The 18,785-nt window shown below is 33.9% G+C and overlaps 3 protein-coding genes across 3 annotated transcripts; 2 read left to right on the forward strand and 1 right to left on the reverse strand.

Annotated features, from left to right (window-relative positions):
• The first annotated feature begins 3,252 nt into the window (after nt 1–3,252).
• LOC142609633 (uncharacterized) lies at nt 3,253–4,297 on the forward strand. The gene is given in 2 exon segments (XM_075781265.1): nt 3,253–3,670; nt 4,183–4,297. Coding segments are annotated over 2 exon segments (450 nt in total). The 3' UTR covers nt 4,215–4,297.
• A 7,401-nt stretch (nt 4,298–11,698) lies between these two features.
• On the forward strand, nt 11,699–15,661 carry LOC142610870 (BAG family molecular chaperone regulator 4). The gene is made up of 4 exons (XM_075782837.1): nt 11,699–12,210; nt 13,420–13,676; nt 13,761–13,907; nt 15,237–15,661. Exons 1-4 carry the CDS (start codon nt 11,964–11,966, stop codon nt 15,429–15,431), a joined length of 846 nt encoding a protein of 281 aa, XP_075638952.1. The 5' UTR covers nt 11,699–11,963; the 3' UTR covers nt 15,432–15,661.
• A 91-nt stretch (nt 15,662–15,752) lies between these two features.
• On the reverse strand, nt 15,753–18,073 carry LOC142610869 (ammonium transporter 3 member 3-like). Its single transcript, XM_075782836.1, has 3 exons — nt 17,432–18,073; nt 16,620–16,905; nt 15,753–16,244 (listed from the first exon to the last, which is right to left on the reverse strand). The coding sequence occupies exons 1-3, from the start codon at nt 18,071–18,073 to the stop codon at nt 15,754–15,756; spliced, it is 1,419 nt and encodes a 472-aa protein (XP_075638951.1). The 3' UTR covers nt 15,753.
• Nucleotides 18,074–18,785: the final 712 nt, after the last annotated feature.

Here is an 18,785-nt window from a genome sequence, read left to right on the forward strand (position 1 = left end):
TTGCAAAAGAGACCTACATTTGTCATTTAGCCCATTCAGTGTTGATGCTCTTATTAATGTAATTTTTATTATGTGTTAATCAAAACAAATTCTTTTAATACTTGTATAAATTTTGGTGCCACTTCACTTATTGGACCATATTAAGATGCCAAGGAAAACAAGGAAGATGCTAAATTTTTCATTTTTTATTAATCTTTTCTTAAGGGAGAAATATTATTACAAAGGAAAAAGAAATGCACTAGGACATTATAATTTATAGAGCACTTTTTCCCTACTTTGAGAGAGAGAGAGAGAGAGAGAGAGAGAGAGAGAGAGAGAGAGAGAGAGAGAGAGAGAGAGAGAGAGAGAGAGAGAGAGAGAGAGAGAGAGAGAGAGAGAGAGAGAGAGAGAGAGAGAGAGTGCAATCATGGTTGTCAAAATCACGATCTGGATCGGAGGATTACCTGAATTTACAATCCTACCTCACCAAAACGTTTAGAATCACACAAGGATTGTAAATATTGTAGGATCGTAGGGGATCCTAATGATCCTACCAAAACGTAAAAATCATTTTTTTTTTTTTTTAAGTTCTTCTTTATAAGTTGTAATTTGTAATCTCAAGGTTAAGACATTGTTCTTCATAAATGTATCAACTAAGTGGCGGGACTCATATAGAGATGACTTTCTTGAATTACAAATTTTTGCTATAAGAATATTGAGCTTAACACATAGCTCTTCAGGTTGTGAAAGTTATTGGAGTACATTTGGAATAGTAGGACCAAATGACTTTAGTATATTATCCCCTAATTGAGAATTCTCTATTAAAATTGGTACAACTTTAAGTACACTAAAAAAGGAGAAAATTGTTTAAACCAAAAAAAAAAAGAAAAAAAGAATGAATTGGTATACGTTATGTAAAACTCGAAGACAAAAGAGAAAATTCTTAAACCATCAAATGCAAAAGAAGAAATTGGTTTGAAGAACTTGTCTTCAGATGATGGGTGGTTAGCAAAGGGTGTCAACCAGAAGATGATGGTACAGATTTTGATGAAGATAATGAAGTAATAATTCTAATGCCTTCCTTTATAGATTTTTTTATAAAAAAAAGTTACATGTATATAGTGTGAATGTGTGATCACTATTGTATCATTTGGTTATCAATGTTAGATGATGATAAGAGTTCAAGAGTTGAACAAAAAAGTGTGCTAGTATTTTGGTACTTGGTTGATTTCTAATTAAACATTCATTGAACTTTTTAAATACATTGCGCTAAAACTTAAATATATTTGTTTTATTAGTATAGACGTAGCGATGTAGAGCATGCAAATTACATCATATGATCAAAATCTTTTTTTTTTTTTTTATGGAAGATTCATAATTTATGTGATTAATGTGTTTTTTGCTTCAAATATGAAAATAGGTAGGATCTTACGATCCACAATCCTACCTACCTCCTTCGATCCTACATAGAATTCCGATTTTGACAACCATGACTGCAATGGGCTGAAGTGAACCAAAGTAGACCGAAATTGAACAAATAGACCGAAGTAGGCTGAAGTGGATGGAATAGACCGAAGTGAATTGAAATGGACCGAATGGACCATAGTGGATTGAAGGGACCAAAGTGAGCCAAAGTGGATTAAAATGAACTGAATAGACCGAAATGGGCCAAAGTTAACTGAATAGACCGAAATGGACCAAAGTTAACTAAATAGACCGAATTGGATCGAAATGGACTATAGTAGACTGAAATACTATCTGATCTGATGTAATTCAATGGAAGCATAATAATAATAATAAATACCATGTTTCAGTTTTTAAATATTGTAAATGCACAATTGCACCTGGACCCAAAAACAATTACGGGCTCAGGCCCAATGAACCTTAAACAATAAAATTTGTAGAGTGTGGGCTTGAAACCTAGGTTAGAGGTACTGAGAACTTGATAACAAGTTAAAAGTTACAAACACTTGTAAATAACAAATGATAACTGCAAATAGACCTCATCGGACGTAAGCTGAGGACTACTTCTGTATTATTTCTCTTTCTCTCTTAGAAGTTACAATTCTTAATTTCTTTCTTTGTTACCGACTGCCCCCTTTCTCTGGCGTTCATCCCCCTTAAATACTTCTTTTTCTGATACTTTATCCACGTGTTGCTCCAACCCCCTCCCCCCTAGATATTTCTTTTCTTAGTACCTTTGAATAGTGACCAGAAGTTTCAGTTCTACTGTTCAGAGGTCACTTCCCCATTAATGCGGCCAGGGAGGTAGGTGCAGAGTCTTTAATGTGATGGTGGCAGCCTTTTCTTGTGGTATTTTTCTAACACCGGTGTACCTCGAAGATTCAGGGTTTCCCCCTTTAACCATTAGTCTTTCCAAAGTTGTGCCTTGGCCTTCATAATGAAGCTCTGAGTTCCCTTGGATCTGTCCGAGGAGAAGCACACCCTCGGCTGTATCCTCGGAACCTCGGTGTATGGGCCAATTCGTAGAGTTAACAAATTCTTAATTCTGGAGCAGGTCGGCCCTCCATGTTACAGTCCAAAGGCCCATATGCCCACTTAGGTCTTTTTACTCCCCACAAATATTATATAAATTTATAAGCTTATTTTGAATGTTGCACAATGAGTTATCTTTATGGTTTGAACTTTTATTTATTTGACTCTCTTTTTTTGAGTAATTTATTTATTTGACCTAATAGTTAAAACAATTTTTTTTTTTTTAGCTTTATTAAAGATGGAGAATTTTATTCTAAGGTTATTTTGGGCCTGTGATTGTGAACCCATAAAACGGTTCATCTTATTGTCTTTTTCTTCTTCTTCTTCTTTTTTTTTTTTCAATGAGAATCAAACGGTTCGTCTTATTGTAGTTTTACATTTATCTCAATTTCCAAGTCCTTTCACGAACTACAATAAAAATAAAAATAGTCCATTCACGAACATTTATATTGAATATGTAATTATTTGGTTAAGGAATTGGTACATTGGTTGAAGGTTTTTAAATTCGTGGCTTGCCTTCCCGACATGGTACAGCAGCAATTTCTGGTTTCAAACATGACCAGGCTCTCTCCTTCTCTAGAAAGCCCCACACTGCTCCACGTTATGTACTATGTGTCTCCACTCCATGCTTCTCTTGCCAACTTGAAACTTCTACACATCACATCACGTGTCACCCAAATAACACACCCAAAAAAATGCTAGCTCTATATTTATAAGCAATGAAATTTGGTACATATTGACAATTAAGACTAGCAAAATTGTCAAATTTTGGTAGATATGGCTAGCGATGAATTCAGGCTGGTATCACCTGCAATAAACCATGAAGGAAGGTTGCCCAGGAAGTACACAGACGAAGGTCAAGGTGCAAAGAAAAACTGATCTCCACCACTTGAATGGTACAACGTGCCTGAGGGAACCAAGACCCTAGCCCTTGTGGTGCAAGATATTGATGCACCAGACCCTAATGGTCCAATTGTGCCATGGACTGTTTGGGTTGTGGTGAACATTCCTCCAACCTTGAAGGGTCTCCCTGAGGGGTTTTCAGGGAAAGAAGAGGAAATGGAAGGTGACTATGCTGGGATCAAAGAAGGGATCACTGATTTGAAAGTGCCTGGTTGGCGAGGACCCAAGTTGCCTTCTCATGGTCATAGGTTCGAGTTCAAGCTTTATGCATTGGATGATGAGGTGCACCTTGGTAATAAGGTATGGACATGGTTATATATTTGGCTTCTATAATTCTTTGGGTAGATTATATATTTAGAACTCAATTTTTAACCTTTGACATTTATTTCAAATTCGTTCTTATACTTTAGAAAGTCCTTGTCATCTTTGATGTACAAAAAAATTTTAACATGGAAAACAAAATTCATGAAATTGATGTAATTTTTTGGATGACTATGAAATCGATGTGACCTTTAACAACTTGGTGCCTATAATGTGTGATAAATGGCATGAATTCTGTTTGTCATGTTAGAGTTTTTTATCTATGAGGATGATAGGAACACAAATTTTTGATTGAAGGTATAGGGGCTACAATTTGTGAATCAAATGCTGAGTAAAGTGAAACATATGAAGTATAATTTTGAAACGAAAGTTAATGTTTGAGAACCAACCATACAATTTAACATGTTTCTTTTAATTGTTGATTTTTTTTTTTTTTTTTAAAGCAAGGTTATTATTGATTTGAAATCTTCTGAATTATTATAGGTCACGAAGGACAAGCTGTTGGAGGCGATTGAAGGGCATGTGCTGGGAGAGGCGGTCTTGGTGGCCATTTTCTAAGAGGAAAAGCATGACTTTGGACGCAATAACAACATTTACCGGATTCTCAAAAAAAAAAACATTTACTAATATGCTCTTCAAATGTCAAATTAATTAGTATCAGTTTTGTAAAATTCGCATTTACTCTTGCAGATGTTGTTGGTTTCGTTTTTAGAAATCGCCCTCTCTCTTAGAGGGCGTTTGGATGCAGCTTATTGCTGCATCCACGTTTTGCCCTTTTTTTTTTTTTTTTTTTTTTTTTTTCCGCTGCTGTGGGGGCCAAGTGCGCACTGTACATGTATTTTTTTAGCAATTTTTTATTAAAGTGGGTCCCACAGCATTATTTACACATTTAAAAATTATTTTGCTACATTGTTTTCAGTTTTCAGTTTTCAGCAATAAGTTCTATCCAAACGGACCCTTACAGCTACTGTTGTTTTATACTTTTTGTAACTCGTGTAATTGCGATTTGGACCCGGGAAACCTCGATTTACTGTGACTTGTCGAGCTTCTACCTAGCCCAATAATGTATTTCCCACATTAATCTAATACAAGCACAAGATCACTAGTTTAGCAAAAAAAAAGTACAAGATCACTATCAAGCCAGCCATCTCAACTAGCTACACCCCCCATCTCAAAGCCTCTTCGCTCAGTTTATGACCACTTTTTCATGTATGTATTTATAATATAGGCTTGTTGGATTGAGATTTGGTTCAATACATTTTAAATTTCAATTCTATATGTATGAAACATCTTTCTAAAAATATGTATGAAACATCTTTCTAAAAATTTGAATCCAAGTCTTTGCTTCTCACACCCTCACAAGTATGTATATTTGTGTGTGAAACTCCTTCGTATATTTGTGAAGTGATACTTATGGAGTGATCATCGCACTAAGGTGAGTGGTAATTGCAATACCCTATCATTGCGCTAAGGTGAACAGTAGTTGCGAATTTGGTGAACAGTAGTTGCAAATGCAATTCGCAAATATATATTAATTGGTGCTGGTTTTGTCCTCTAATCTTATTGCATTGGATGTAATACCAAAGGTATTACATACATCTGGCCTCAATTCTGTTTGTGCAACATATACAAGTGTCAAGTATCACTAGCGTCATTGATGAAACACATTTTTACATTTAACTTTTAATCTCTTCTTACATTTTGGCGACATTTTTGCCTTATTGTACTTCCTTGTAAACAGTTGATTAGTAAATAGTGTTATAGGAATTGGTAACATGTTTCTTTTAATTGTTGATTTTTTTTTTTTTTTTTAAAGCAAGGTTATTATTGATTTGAAATCTTCTGAATTATTATAGGTCACGAAGGACAAGCTGTTGGAGGCGATTGAAGGGCATGTGCTGGGAGAGGCGGTCTTGGTGGCCATTTTCTAAGAGGAAAAGCATTACTTTCGACGCAATAACAACATTTACCGGATTCTCAAAAAAAAAAAAAAAAAAAAATTTACTAATATGCTCTTCAAATGTCAAATTAATTAGTATCAGTCTTGTAAAATTTGCATTTTCTCTTGCAGGTGTTGTTGGTTTCGTTTTTAGAAATCGCAGTCTCTCTTACAGCTACTGTTGTTTTATACTTTTTGTAACTCGTGTAATTGCGATTTGGACCAGGGCCGGCCCAATAAAATTTGGGGCCTAAGGCGGAAACTTTATATAAGGCCTTTTTATACCTAAACATTAATTAAATAAATATATATAATACTAATTAAATTAAGACTAATTTGATGTAAATACAAAAATTGATGAATAATAATAATTAAACTAAGGTTAATTTCATACAGAGGATTGAATATTATAGTTGAACCATAAATTTAAACAAAAAGAACTAGAAAAAATATTTTTAAAAAAAAAACCTTACTTTAACTTGGATATATAACTATGCATAGTTAAGTGCAGTTGTAACCTAAATTTTAATTTATATATTTTTTTTAAGAGAAAGAGATAGATAAATATTATTTGGTGTGTGGCTTTGTAGGATATTAGTTTACAAAAATTAAGATCTCAAACTATTAGAGGAGATTAGTCATCATTGATGATCTATCACATTTGCAGCATTTTTTTTGAAACATTTTAGGGTTTCAATTGGTTTTAATTTCTATTGGTCTCCTACTTTGGAAGCCTTGTTAGAAATGAAAAAGAAAAATACTAAAGATACTGCAAAATGTTCACAATATAATGTGATAATGACTGCAATTGATGAAATTCAACAACTTAATTTATTTGTGTTTGAATTTATTTTTTATGTGATTGGTGACATGTTAGTTAGATTTAAACTTAAACCTATAGTAAAATTTGTGGTATCTTTAACATCACTTAAAAAAAAAGTACTAATTATTTAAAAATGTTATATTTTTATAAAATTTTGGGCCTTTACAAATAAAAATGGGACTTTTTTTTTAGTAGGGAATTTTTTTTTTTGGTTGTGGGGCCTTAGGCCTAGGCCTAAGTTGCCTAGGCCTTGAGCCGGCACTGATTTGGACCCCGGGAAACCTCGATTTACTGTGACTTGTCGAGCTTCTACCTAGCCCAATAATGTATTTCCCACATTAATCTAATACAAGCACAAGATCACTAGTTTAGCAAAAAAAAAGTACAAGATCACTATCAAGCCTGCCATCTCAACTAGCTACACCCCCCATCTCAAAGCCTCTTCGCTCAGTTTATGACCACTTTTTCATGTATGTATTTATAATATAGGCTTGTTGGATTGAGATTTGGTTCAATACATTTTAAATTTCAATTCTAGTCTAATATAAATATATATGTATGAAACATCTTTCTGGAAATTTGAATTCAAGTCTTTGCTTCTCACACCCTCACAAGTATGTATATTTGTGTGTGAAACTCTTTCGTATATTTGTGAAGTGATACTTATGGAGTGATCATCGTACTAAGGCAAGCGGTAATTGCAATACCCTATCATTGCGCTAAGGTGAACAGTAGTTGCGAATTTGGTGAACAGTAGTTGCAAATGCAATTCGCAAATATATATTAATTGGTGCTGGTTTTGTCCTCTAATCTTATTGCATTGGATGTAATACCAAAGGTATTACATACATCTGGCCTCAATTCTGTTTGTGCAACATATACAAGTGTCAAGTATCACTAGCGTCATTGATGAAACACATTTTTACATTTAACTTTTAATCTCTTCTTACATTTTGGCGACATTTTTGCCTTATTGTACTTCCTTGTAAACAGTTGATTAGTAAATAGTGTTATAGGAATTGGTATATAAATACCTTCTAGACATTAACTGTTTTTTTTTTTTTTTTTTCTTTTCACAATATTTAACTTGGAAATTAAGTAGTTCACATGCATGCACGTTGAATTTTTTTTTTAATATTATTAATATCATTTTTATTGTACATCAATCACAATTCATTAACTCATTCACTAACTAAAAAATTATAAAATAGCTTTGGCAACTCTTTAGCACTTCATTAAGATGGAAGAAGAGAGGAATGAGAGGAAAGGAATTGAGAGAGAAAAATTCTTTATAAAATAGCTTTGGCAACTCTTTAACACTTCATTAAGATGGAAGGAGAGAGGAATGAGAGGAAAGGAATAGAGAGAAAAATTCTTTATTTGGTTAAAGTTTAAGAAAGAAGAAAATGAATATCTAAATATTATACGTAGGACAAGGGATCCAAAGGTATATATATTGGGTCTTGGGTCTTGGGTCTTGGCCATAGACGTTAAGTGATCCAAGGACATATAAATAGTATTGAAGATGTAAGACTCAGAGCTCTATAAGTAAGCTACAAATGAGAATGTTGGAGAAGGTAGGCTGAGGAGGAATATCCCTTCGGCTAAACGAGGTGAAGATCAAAATGTGTATCCTATCATCCAAGGTGACGTTCCAGGAAGTTTTATTGATAGGGACATGCATTATGAACATATAGGAAGGATGGAAACTAAGAAATATCTAAGAGATAGCTATTACCACCGTATTGAATGCTCTGGAGCTAATTCTTTGGCCGCATTAATTAGGAAGTAATATCTGAACAGTGTTTTTTCAACCTTACAGTTATTCCCAAAGACTTTCGTAGGATGTTGATGGGACAAGGATCAAGATAAGCAATCTACTATCCACGTGGAGGGTAAAGAGAAAAAGAGAGAAATAGTATAAATGAGAAGGGATGCACCAAAAGGGAGGGAGAGAGAAAAAGACGAAAGCAATTAGAATTGTATTTGTAACCAACTCCAAGAAATATATACAAGAACTGATCTTCTCGGACTATGCAGAGGATAATTTTTTTCCTTAGATAAATCAATCCATCTTTATTTTCCTGTCATTTGAATCTATTTCATTTGCTGTCTAACTCATTAAAGTTTAGTTTTCTAGCCTACTTTCTACAAATTCATTGTATTGGGCTTTTTGGGCCTAAGTTTATCCATCTGTTGTGCTAGGGACTCAAATCAGGTCCTTACATTATAGACCATTGATATTTAAGTTTTAGGTTGTGACTAGTACAATATAATATTCACATTTTTCTTTTATAATAATAGCATATTTATATTGAATATTTATTAATATCATTTTTATTGTACATAATAAAAAAATTGTGAAGTAGTTGAAATTTTCTGTGCATCCATGCTTCGTGATGTAAAAATAGCCCTGGCAACTCTTTATCACTTCATTGGGATGGAAGTAGAGAGGAATGGAAGGAAAGGAATGGAGGGAGAATCTAAAAAAATTTCTTTGCTTTACGTGTTGGAAAGAAGATAATGGAAATGGGGGAAACACTTTCAGGTGGACCAAACCAAAATTCACTTTTTTGTTTGTCCCGTTTGGTTGCATGAAAATTATGGAAATGGGGTAAACACTTTCAGGTGGACCAAACCAAAATTCACTTTTTTGTTTGTCCCATTTGGTTGCATGGATAGGAAATGAGAAAGAAAGGGAACATAAAACATTTATCTTTGGAAATAAGAAGGAAAAGAAAAAAAAAAAAGGGGGGGGGGGGGGGGGGAGAGAGTCCTCCATTTAGTTTTTAAAAAAAGGGAAATGGGGGAAAATAGTTTTACTTTTTATGTCCTGATCAAGTAGAGCGAGGGATAGAAATTTGTGGGCAAAAATATAAATTCAATAACCATGAAAAGCCAAATAACATATTCTAAGTGGAGATTTATGGCTAATTTTTCAGTAAATTCAATTCTACTCTCCTATTCTTCCATCCATCTAAATTAGTCATAAGATTTTCATCCACTTTCACTTTAAATTGGTCAGAAAATAAATGTGGGCCCAATTGAATTTTGCTCCTTTTACTTCTTCGTTTTTCCCTATCACGGTAACTTAAACAACATACACCTAACTATTTCTCTACCCACGCACTCACTAGATTAGCCTCCTAGTGACATGAAGGAGAAGAGGCTCTTAAGTTATGCATTATTAACATATATTCTGTAGTTTGATTTTTTTAACATATAGCAAGGACCATCATCGTTACAATTTTCTCTCACATATCAAGCTTTTTAGTAGATTTCAGTTAGTTCAACCGGTAAGGTCTCTAATAGTTGAATAAGAGATCTGGGGTTTAAATCTTGCCTACATCAAAAAAACCAACTGATCTCTTGATCGGATGATAAAAAGCTATCATCAGGAGTGAACGTCATAGGTCAAAATTTCCTCTAAAAAAAAAAATCAAGCTCTCTATAGACTACTTTCAACTCTAATTATTTTTATCTCTTTTATATATTCATACACTTATAGAGTTATAGTTCTATATTTGTAATTAATTATATATATACAAATACAGGTATCATTAATACTTATTTATTCCAATCAATAAAAATTACTCAATGATTTTTGAAGCATCTTTCATAGTTCAATTTTACAATTTATGTTTTGTGACGTATGATTTTTTTTTTTTTTATAGTATTAAATTTTCTAAGCCCATTAAAAACTTGTTAAAAGTCCAATACTACTTAAAAGCTCATTAGGTTCGGGCCATCTGTCTAGTTCGTTGAAGGCCCAAATAGACATTGTTTATGGGCTGGGCCATTGCCTACCCTTTAACCACGTAGTTGTTGTCAACTCCTAAATCACAAGTTTCATCAGAACTCGAGAAAAGTGTAGTAAATGGCAACATCACAAAGTACAAGATGCATACAAAAAAGGACAAAGTACAAGATGTAAATACTTTGAATTTTCGAAAAAGAGAAAACAGTAAAAAGGGTTTTATTTTTCGTTAAAGAAAAAAAAAACGTATTATCTACTTCAAAAAGTAAATTAAAGATTAAATTAAGAGAGGAGAATATACTTAGTTTAATGCTTTGGTCTAAATTTATTATTCTTTTTCCATTAGGAAGATATGTAATTGTTTACTAACCTTTTTTCCATTAAGAATTTATACCATCTCCTAAAAAAATTATAATATTTCAAAAAAAAAAAAAATCATTCCTTTCTTTTTTTTAGTGTAGACTTCCCTTCTCTATTTTTTCCCCTTCTCTATTTTTTATTATTATCTATTTGTCTTATACTTTGCTCTAATGGTTATTGTTTATAAATATGAAATTTTTTTTTGGGAACAAGAAGTGGGTGAGATCACAAGTTCTCTTTTATAAATTATGGTTTTGATTAATTTAAATTTTGGAACTATGAGAACATGGAGATAATTTTTTATATATAATTACAACAGAAAATGGAAGATTTGAATCTTAAATATCTTTGTTAAAAATACTAAAAAGTATCGATTGATTGAATTATAAGTCCTTTAATAAGAACAGACATAAGGATAGTTACGTGAAAGAAATAACTATATAAAAAAGAAGTTTATAGTATATTCATTTTAATATATTTTTTTAATCTGGCTAAACTTTGGGCATTTAAAATTAATCTTTTTTTATTATAATTTGATTCACCAATTTTCCAAAAGATAAAGCATTTTTTTTTTAGAAAAAACAGGCGTTCATTGGAAAAAAAAAAAAGTAAAAGATTTTTTTATTATTAAAGTTTGACTTTTGTCTTAAAATTGTTAACTTTAAAATATTTTTAAAAAGTCATTATTCTAATTTAATAGATAAAAGAAAAATAATAACTAACAAATATAGGGCCGTTTGGTATCGTTGTTCTAATAATGTTATTTGTATTTTTTAAAAATACGTGTGGGCGAAAAAAAAATGTGTAAAAATACATGTAATGTTATTTAAAAACTAAAAACATGTGTTTAAACTCTTATACCAAACGACCTTTATATAATTTATGAAATCAAAGTAACTTTGTTGACGCACGTTACATCTCCATTTAACATGTAAAACATTTAATCATCAGCATGATGATTATAATAAATTTTATTTTAATATTATCTAAAAAAAAAAACCAAATGGTCAAATTTTTTAACTAGGATTTTCTCAATCTCAATAGTTGTCTTTTTCACCGGTTTTGGTGAGAAACGTCCATTATTTAAGGGTCGGAGCCGACCATATTATTATATGCGGTACAAACAAAAGGAAATAACTAATAAGGTCATCCACATATCCTCGCTCCTCAAACGACCAACCGTTCCATATAAAAAAAAAACACTTTCACAATTCTCTTCGATCTCTCTCTCTCTCTCTCTAAAACTCAAACCCCGTTTTTTCTCACTGCTCCAAAGTCCAAAACCCAGTCACTGTTTTGCACAGAAAGCTCTCATATCAACACCCCAAAAAGGCCTACACTTTCTATTTCTCTATCTATCCATTCTTTGTTTGATTCGAATCGAGATGAAGAAGAGCTCGAACCAGAAGCCGCCAACGGCGTCGTCTCACGTCGAGGAAAATGAGGGGATCGAGTGGGAGATGAGACCTGGCGGCATGTTAGTTCAGAAGCGAGACGACGTCGTCGTTGATGATGATGCCTCTGCCCCAGCTGCTGCTGTTGCTGAATCCACAGGTGGGCCCACCATCAAGGTCACCGTCTGCCACGGCCCGGCCCACCACGTGCTCCATGTTCCGGCCCATTCTACTTTTGGTAAAAGCTTCTTCTTCTATTCTCTTCCTTTGTATGTGTGTGTGCTGTGTGTATATATATATTTATGTTTTTTGTGGGTTTTATTTGTTAATTTATGCTAAGAGAATTTGAAGTGTTGAGATTTGACATTATCGTTAGTTCTGATGTGTACTCAAGCTCTTATTTTTGGTGAACTTTTTTATATTTTTTATAAAAGTGGTATCAAATTTTTTCTAAAATCTAATGTTAGTAAATTAATTTTAATTTAATCCTAATGTTAGTAAATTAATCTTAATTTAATCAAAATGTTTTTTTTTTTTTGTTTTTGAAAGACACAAAATGGTCTTTATATGGTCATTTTGTGTGTATGTTTAGAACGAAGAGTTAAACTTAATTTAATCAAAGTCGAAGCACAATCAAAGAGTCCACATTTGTTTCTAATTGTCGTCTAATTTTTGCCAAGATAATCATCTCATCATCATTTTTTTTAAACACAAAAAAATAAGTAAATGAAAAATGTATTCTATGTTGTTGATATGGCACCAATCACGCTTATTGACACATCAATTTGTAAGCTTTTTGTAGTACAATTGATAGTAGCATTAGCATTTTCCTTAGTGTATTTAATATGTAATGTTTATGGAGTAAAATTATCAGTCCCTAGTGGCACTCTTTGTGAAAGGAAAATATTAAAGGAAATACTAATTGTACAGAAAATGACTTACAAACTGAGCTAGCAATGAATATGATGGTACCACAAGGCAACATAAATTAATAAATTACTTTTTTGTTTTGTGTTTAAAAAGATGACATATTGGTTTGTAAGGCTTATCTTGTAAGATGTAGTGCCCTTATTGTCTTGTAAGAGGTGAGAATGCATACTGAATTCTTCTACACTCATGTAGTCCATAAAACTGGTGTACTAACAATCGTACGCAAAAGTTAGATGTGCCCTTCGGCCTCTCTCCATGTATATTTTCTGGGAAAGTTTCTACTGCATAATTTTTTTTAATGGTTTTCTTAATTTTTAATTGCTAATCTGTATTTTCTTCTAGTTGATTATGGTTTATAGGTATATCATTATTTTCCCGAGTGCAAATGTTTATTTTGATGCGCTGGTGTATGTCTGTGTAAAATTATAACTTGAACCTTCTAGGCGACTAGTGTGAAGTATAATCTATTCTGATTGAAGTTTATATATGTTTGCGTTAAGTGTTTCGTTAATGACAGGGGATATAAAGAACGCTGTTGTCCAGAAAACTGGTTTAGAGGCTAAAGACCAGAGACTCTTGTTCAGGGGAAAAGAGAAAGAGGATGAGGAGCATCTCCACATTGCAGGCGTGAAGGATAGGTCGAAGATTTTGCTTTTGGAGAACCCTGCAAGCAAAGAGAGGAAGCTTGAGGAGATACGAAAAAATAATGAGATTTCAAAGGCGTGTGAAGCAGTTGCAGGAGTCAGAGCAGAGGTTGATAAGCTTTTGGAAAGGGTGAGTCCATATATTCTTTGAAACCACTTATTGTTGAAGGCTGCATACAACTGAGATTCACTTAGGTTATTTTATTTTCCGTAGGTGGCTGCCTTGGAGGGGGCTGTGAATGGTGGGACAAAAGTTGAGGAGAAAGAATTTGTTGTATTGACAGAGTTGCTTATGAGGCAATTACTGAAATTGGATGGCATTGAGGCTGAAGGAGAAGCAAAAATGCAACGGAAGGCTGAGGTTAGTATTCTATGTTGTCAGTAGAAATGTTACTATGTTTTTACTTGTGGATTAAAAATTCTTAAGTCATGATGATAATTTTTTTTACTATATTTTATTGTAATTTCAGTTAATATATAAAATGTTGCACTTCATGTGATCCTTGTTGCTAATTTGTATTTCATCTCATATCCTATATTATGTTGTGCCATGTATCTGAAGATGTGCTTTGAAACATGTAGAAAATGTGTGTATATATATCAGAAGACTTCTATTGAAATACTTAGGAAAAAAAAAATATTGAAAGAATTAATAATAGCCATTTTTGCAAACAACTATGACCACCAAAAAGAAACCTGCATCAGTTTAAGTCATTTTGTATTAGTCGTAATTATTTTTTTAATTCAACACTTTTCATTGCATTTTAGAGCTAGTAATTCTGTTTCTTTAAAACTTGTTGAGAACGGCTACTCCAAGGTTCTAAATAATGGGTTCTCCAGTCTCCACATTAGTGGAATTATGCATCAATAGTGAACCATTGTTGCATTGAATGTTGAAATTGGTTGTAATTGGTGCAACACAGGTGGTGTTTTTTGTAATTTTTGAGGAGAATTTTGTGTAATCATCCTTTATTTTCTCTTTGGGACGGGGGGTGCTGAATTTTTTGGATGTGTATTATATGTATGCTGTATGTATTCTATTTGTTGCAGTAGCATTTTTGCTTCTTTGCATTTTTTTATAATGATGATCTGGCAAGAGATCCAATACCTGTCTTCAAGTTCTAGGATATGGCTATTGCCCACGACGTATGTTAACTCTGTATTTCTGATTGATTACTTGATGGTCGCATTATTAGATTCAGTAAGACTCTATCTTTTATGGTAGAATTGTGTCTAGGACGCATGAAACTGGAAGTCACGTCATTTTTGCTTTAAATGAATGAAGTTTATTGTTGTGAACGAGAGCAACTGTATATTTCTGATAGGTTTGATTCATCTAACACTTCGTAAAAAATTTGATTCTTGCAACTAGTTGACTGGGCATGTAAAACTGTTGTGGCTAGGTTTTAAGCTTTTATGAAACTATGAACTTGCTTGAATAGCCATTGAATTTAAGTATTTGAAGGCTCGAGGAAGACCAAAGATAACATTCATAGAAGCAATAAAAAAGGACATGTCATTTAAGGAAGTCTTAGAGAGTATGACTTCAGTTAGAATACAATGGAATAAAAGAATACATGTGACTGACCCTAATTAATCTATTAAGGATCCATAGCTGACCTCAAAATTTTTTGGATTAAGGCTTTATTGTTGTAAGGCTGCTGTATCATCTCTTAACTTCCTTGGATAGGTACGTCGTGTCCAAAATTTGGTGGAGAAACTTGACAACCTGAAGGCCAGAAACTCCAATCCAAATATCAACAATAGCAATGCTGTCTCAGTAACAACCAAATGGGAAACCTTTGACTCTGGAGTAGGAAGCTTGAATGCCCCAACCTCATCATCATCAGCAAAAGTAACTGAGGATTGGGAAAATTTTGATTAGGTTAAAATGCGCTTTACAGCAATGGTCTATAGAACAAGGTGTGGAACGTAAATTTGAAAGAATGAAGAACATATATTTTCTTTTGGTGCTTCATTCAAAGTTCTCCTTTTGCATTGTGTTACAGAACTCATGAATGTAAAAGAACTAAATTTCTTGAAGAACAATTGTAATTTACCCCACCTTTGGTTCATATTCAATTTCCTTTGCATGGTTAAGTTGCTTATCTACAAGTTTTGATCTCTGCTTTCATTTTTCAATCTCTTATTTGGTATACGTGATTGCCAATGAATGCTTGTACATTTCCTTTAGTCCTACAGTAGAATCAGGGTTCTTCAATCAGTACAGTACAACTACCATTCTGAATAGTTCGGTCCCTTCGTCCTTGCCCTTGAAGAGCGTAAGCTTCTTCTCCATGAACTGCATCGTCCCCAATCTTGATATCTTCGTCAGTCATCCGAAGGGGTATTAGAAGTTTAATGACATTGAGTATGATGGACGTAGCTACTACATTCCAACCTATTATAAAAGCTGCCCCCACCAACTGCTTCCAAAATTGAACTCCCCCATCATCACCATAGAAGGAGCCTTTAGAATTGGGGACAGTTAGGAACATGCTACAGAGGTATGGGTGAGCAAAGAGTCCAGTGAGAGCTCCACCCAAGGTTCCTGCAACAGCATGAGTTTGAAAGATCTCAAGGGTGTCATCAACCTTCTGCAGCAATGGCAGCTTCTTGCTCAAAACCGTCATTGTGTACCATGGAATAGTCCCAGAAGCTATACCCATTACCAGTGCAGCCCAGCCCTGAACAAGACCTGTGGAGGGGAAAGTTTGAGAATGAGAAAATCAATAAGGTATAGAGTAATATTAAGGATGCTACAAATTTTACTATATAAAACTTACAAGGTGATGTGCCATCAATCATAAAAAAAAAAGTAATTCAATCATTGACTTGTAGAAAAAAATTAGGTATAGTTCAAACAATGTTATCTTTTCCAAGGACAATTGAATTCAATGCATTTCGTGAATTTATTTGGAGAGCCTAATCCACTGCACTTAAAAGGAATTATATGTAAGTTTTACCCTTTACATTCATTGTTGTGTTAACTAACTGTAAAAATTATAGGGGATTTAACATTTTCCTTATGTATATGTATAAGGTGACAAATTTTCTTACGAAATGTTCTCACCTGCACCAGGAGTTATACAGACCAACCCAGTCATCATTCCCTGGATAGCTCCAATCACAGAGGGTTTTCTGAAGTGTATCACATCCAAGCATGTCCATACCAAGAGACTAGTGGCTGTACAAATGTGAGTGTTGATAACAGCCATGGAGGAATCTACGTTGGCAGCAAAAGGATCTCCACCATTGAAACCCGTCCATCCCATCCATAGAATTCCAGCACCAGCAAGTGCTAGTAATAGATTGTTAGGTGGGAATTCTTCTCTGTCCTCCTTCGATCTTGGTCCAACCTACAGGGAAGACCAAGCAAGTCAATGTCACTACTTACTGTGATTGGTGGATACAGAGGTCATCCATTTTATTTATAAATGATTTCCATCTCACTTTAAGTGGAGGATACATTTCATCAGAGTGTAAAGAATTGACATTGAGGATACTTTTCATTTCATTGGAATTGAAGATGGTCTATTTTCTGGTTAAGATTTTATTTATATGGATTTAACATTATACAAATGGTCAAATCATTTATAGTTTTAAATGACATAGTAGTCTATACTATTTAAAACTTGTAACATTTAATCTGGATCATAAATAGGTTAATGTTAGATATAGAGTATAATTTTTTCCTTTGAACTTATAATATCTAATATTAATCATGAAATTGACCAATTTCAAATGGAGTGAACCAATTTGAAATGGATTATAAAAGTATATACTGTACAATGTTATTTAAAATTTTAAATGATGTGGTGTGCACACTGTTACATCCACCAAATAAAATATGAAAAGGATCTTGTATTGGATCGATTTCTTTACCCAATAAGCTGCTGTGTATCCTGCTGCCCCAGAGGCTACATGGACAACATAACCACCTGAATAGTCCATGACACCCCACTGGAAGAGGAAGCCACCACCCCAAACACTGAATGCGCTAACAGTGTAAGAGAAAGTGAGCCACAGTGGTACGAAAGCCATCCAAGCTCTGAAGCTCATTCGACCCAGAACTGACCCACAAAGCAGTATCACAGTCTCAGCTGCAAAAGGATATTGGAAGAAAACCATAGTAGCCATGGGGAACAAGGGTGTAGCTGCTGAAGTTATATTTTTGTACTGTGTAGAGGGTAGGATGGTTTGTGAGATCAAAAAGTCTTCAGAAACAGCAGGCCCAGCTTTGCCCCAAAATGGAAGGAGCTTTTCACCAAATGACATGTTGTAAGCCCATAGTACGCAACAAGGCATTACAGCTGCAAAGGCAAATAGAGCCATGAAAGCTGAGTTTAGAGCCCATTTCTTCTTTACTAGGCCTGCATAGATGATCACTAGCCCAGGCATGCTTTGCATGCAAACTAGTGCTCCAGATATCATCTGCCATTCATTGTCACCCTTGTTTAGCCATTCAGGCACAGCAGGAGTGAGGCCTTGAAGGTATGCCGATGGAACAACCGAAGCGTTTGTCATTGTTGGTTGGTGGGTCTTCAAGCTTGTTGCCTTCGACCCCAAAACCTTATTCTTCTTTTCTTTTTTGTTGGTAAAAACCCAAAACCTTCACTAATGCTATAGATTCCCAAAAGCTTAAGCTAGAGGCTATAGATTAATGCTATAGATTCTCAAAAGCTTAAGCTAGAGGCTACAGATTCAGGACACATATAATAGAATACCACTATGCAAGTATATGTTTTAGTTCCATTGGTAAGAGCACTAGCATCGGGGGTGTAAAACCCCCCAGTTGCTATTTTACCCACCAAATTCATAAAAACAAGCTCCAATTAGGTTGCTATTTAAATAAAAAATTTGCAACCCAACTACAGAGCATTCACATAAGTCCGTGTAAAATTTTCAATCTATTTTATCATAAGAATTTACTTTTTCTATTTTACACAATCATTATTCTAAAACACTCACATCAGTCAATTTCTTTTAAAAGATAGTTCAATAAAATATTCATTTATCATTAATTTTTTATTATTTTCTTTAATGGTCATACTTTTTTAATTTAAACTTATATTTCAAGTAAACTACCAAAACCGGTGGCTCGGCTAGTGGAGCCAGTTATGCCAGAGGTCCGATGGTCGAACCGCTGGAATAGTGGTTATGGCGACCGCTGCCGGATCGCTATCTTTGCCCACCGTACTACCAACACCGGTGGCCAGACCACCAAAATAGTGGCTCC

The sequence above is a fragment of the Castanea sativa genome, chromosome 9, assembly GCF_040712315.1.
Source record: "Castanea sativa cultivar Marrone di Chiusa Pesio chromosome 9, ASM4071231v1".
NCBI lineage: Eukaryota > Viridiplantae > Streptophyta > Magnoliopsida > Fagales > Fagaceae > Castanea > Castanea sativa.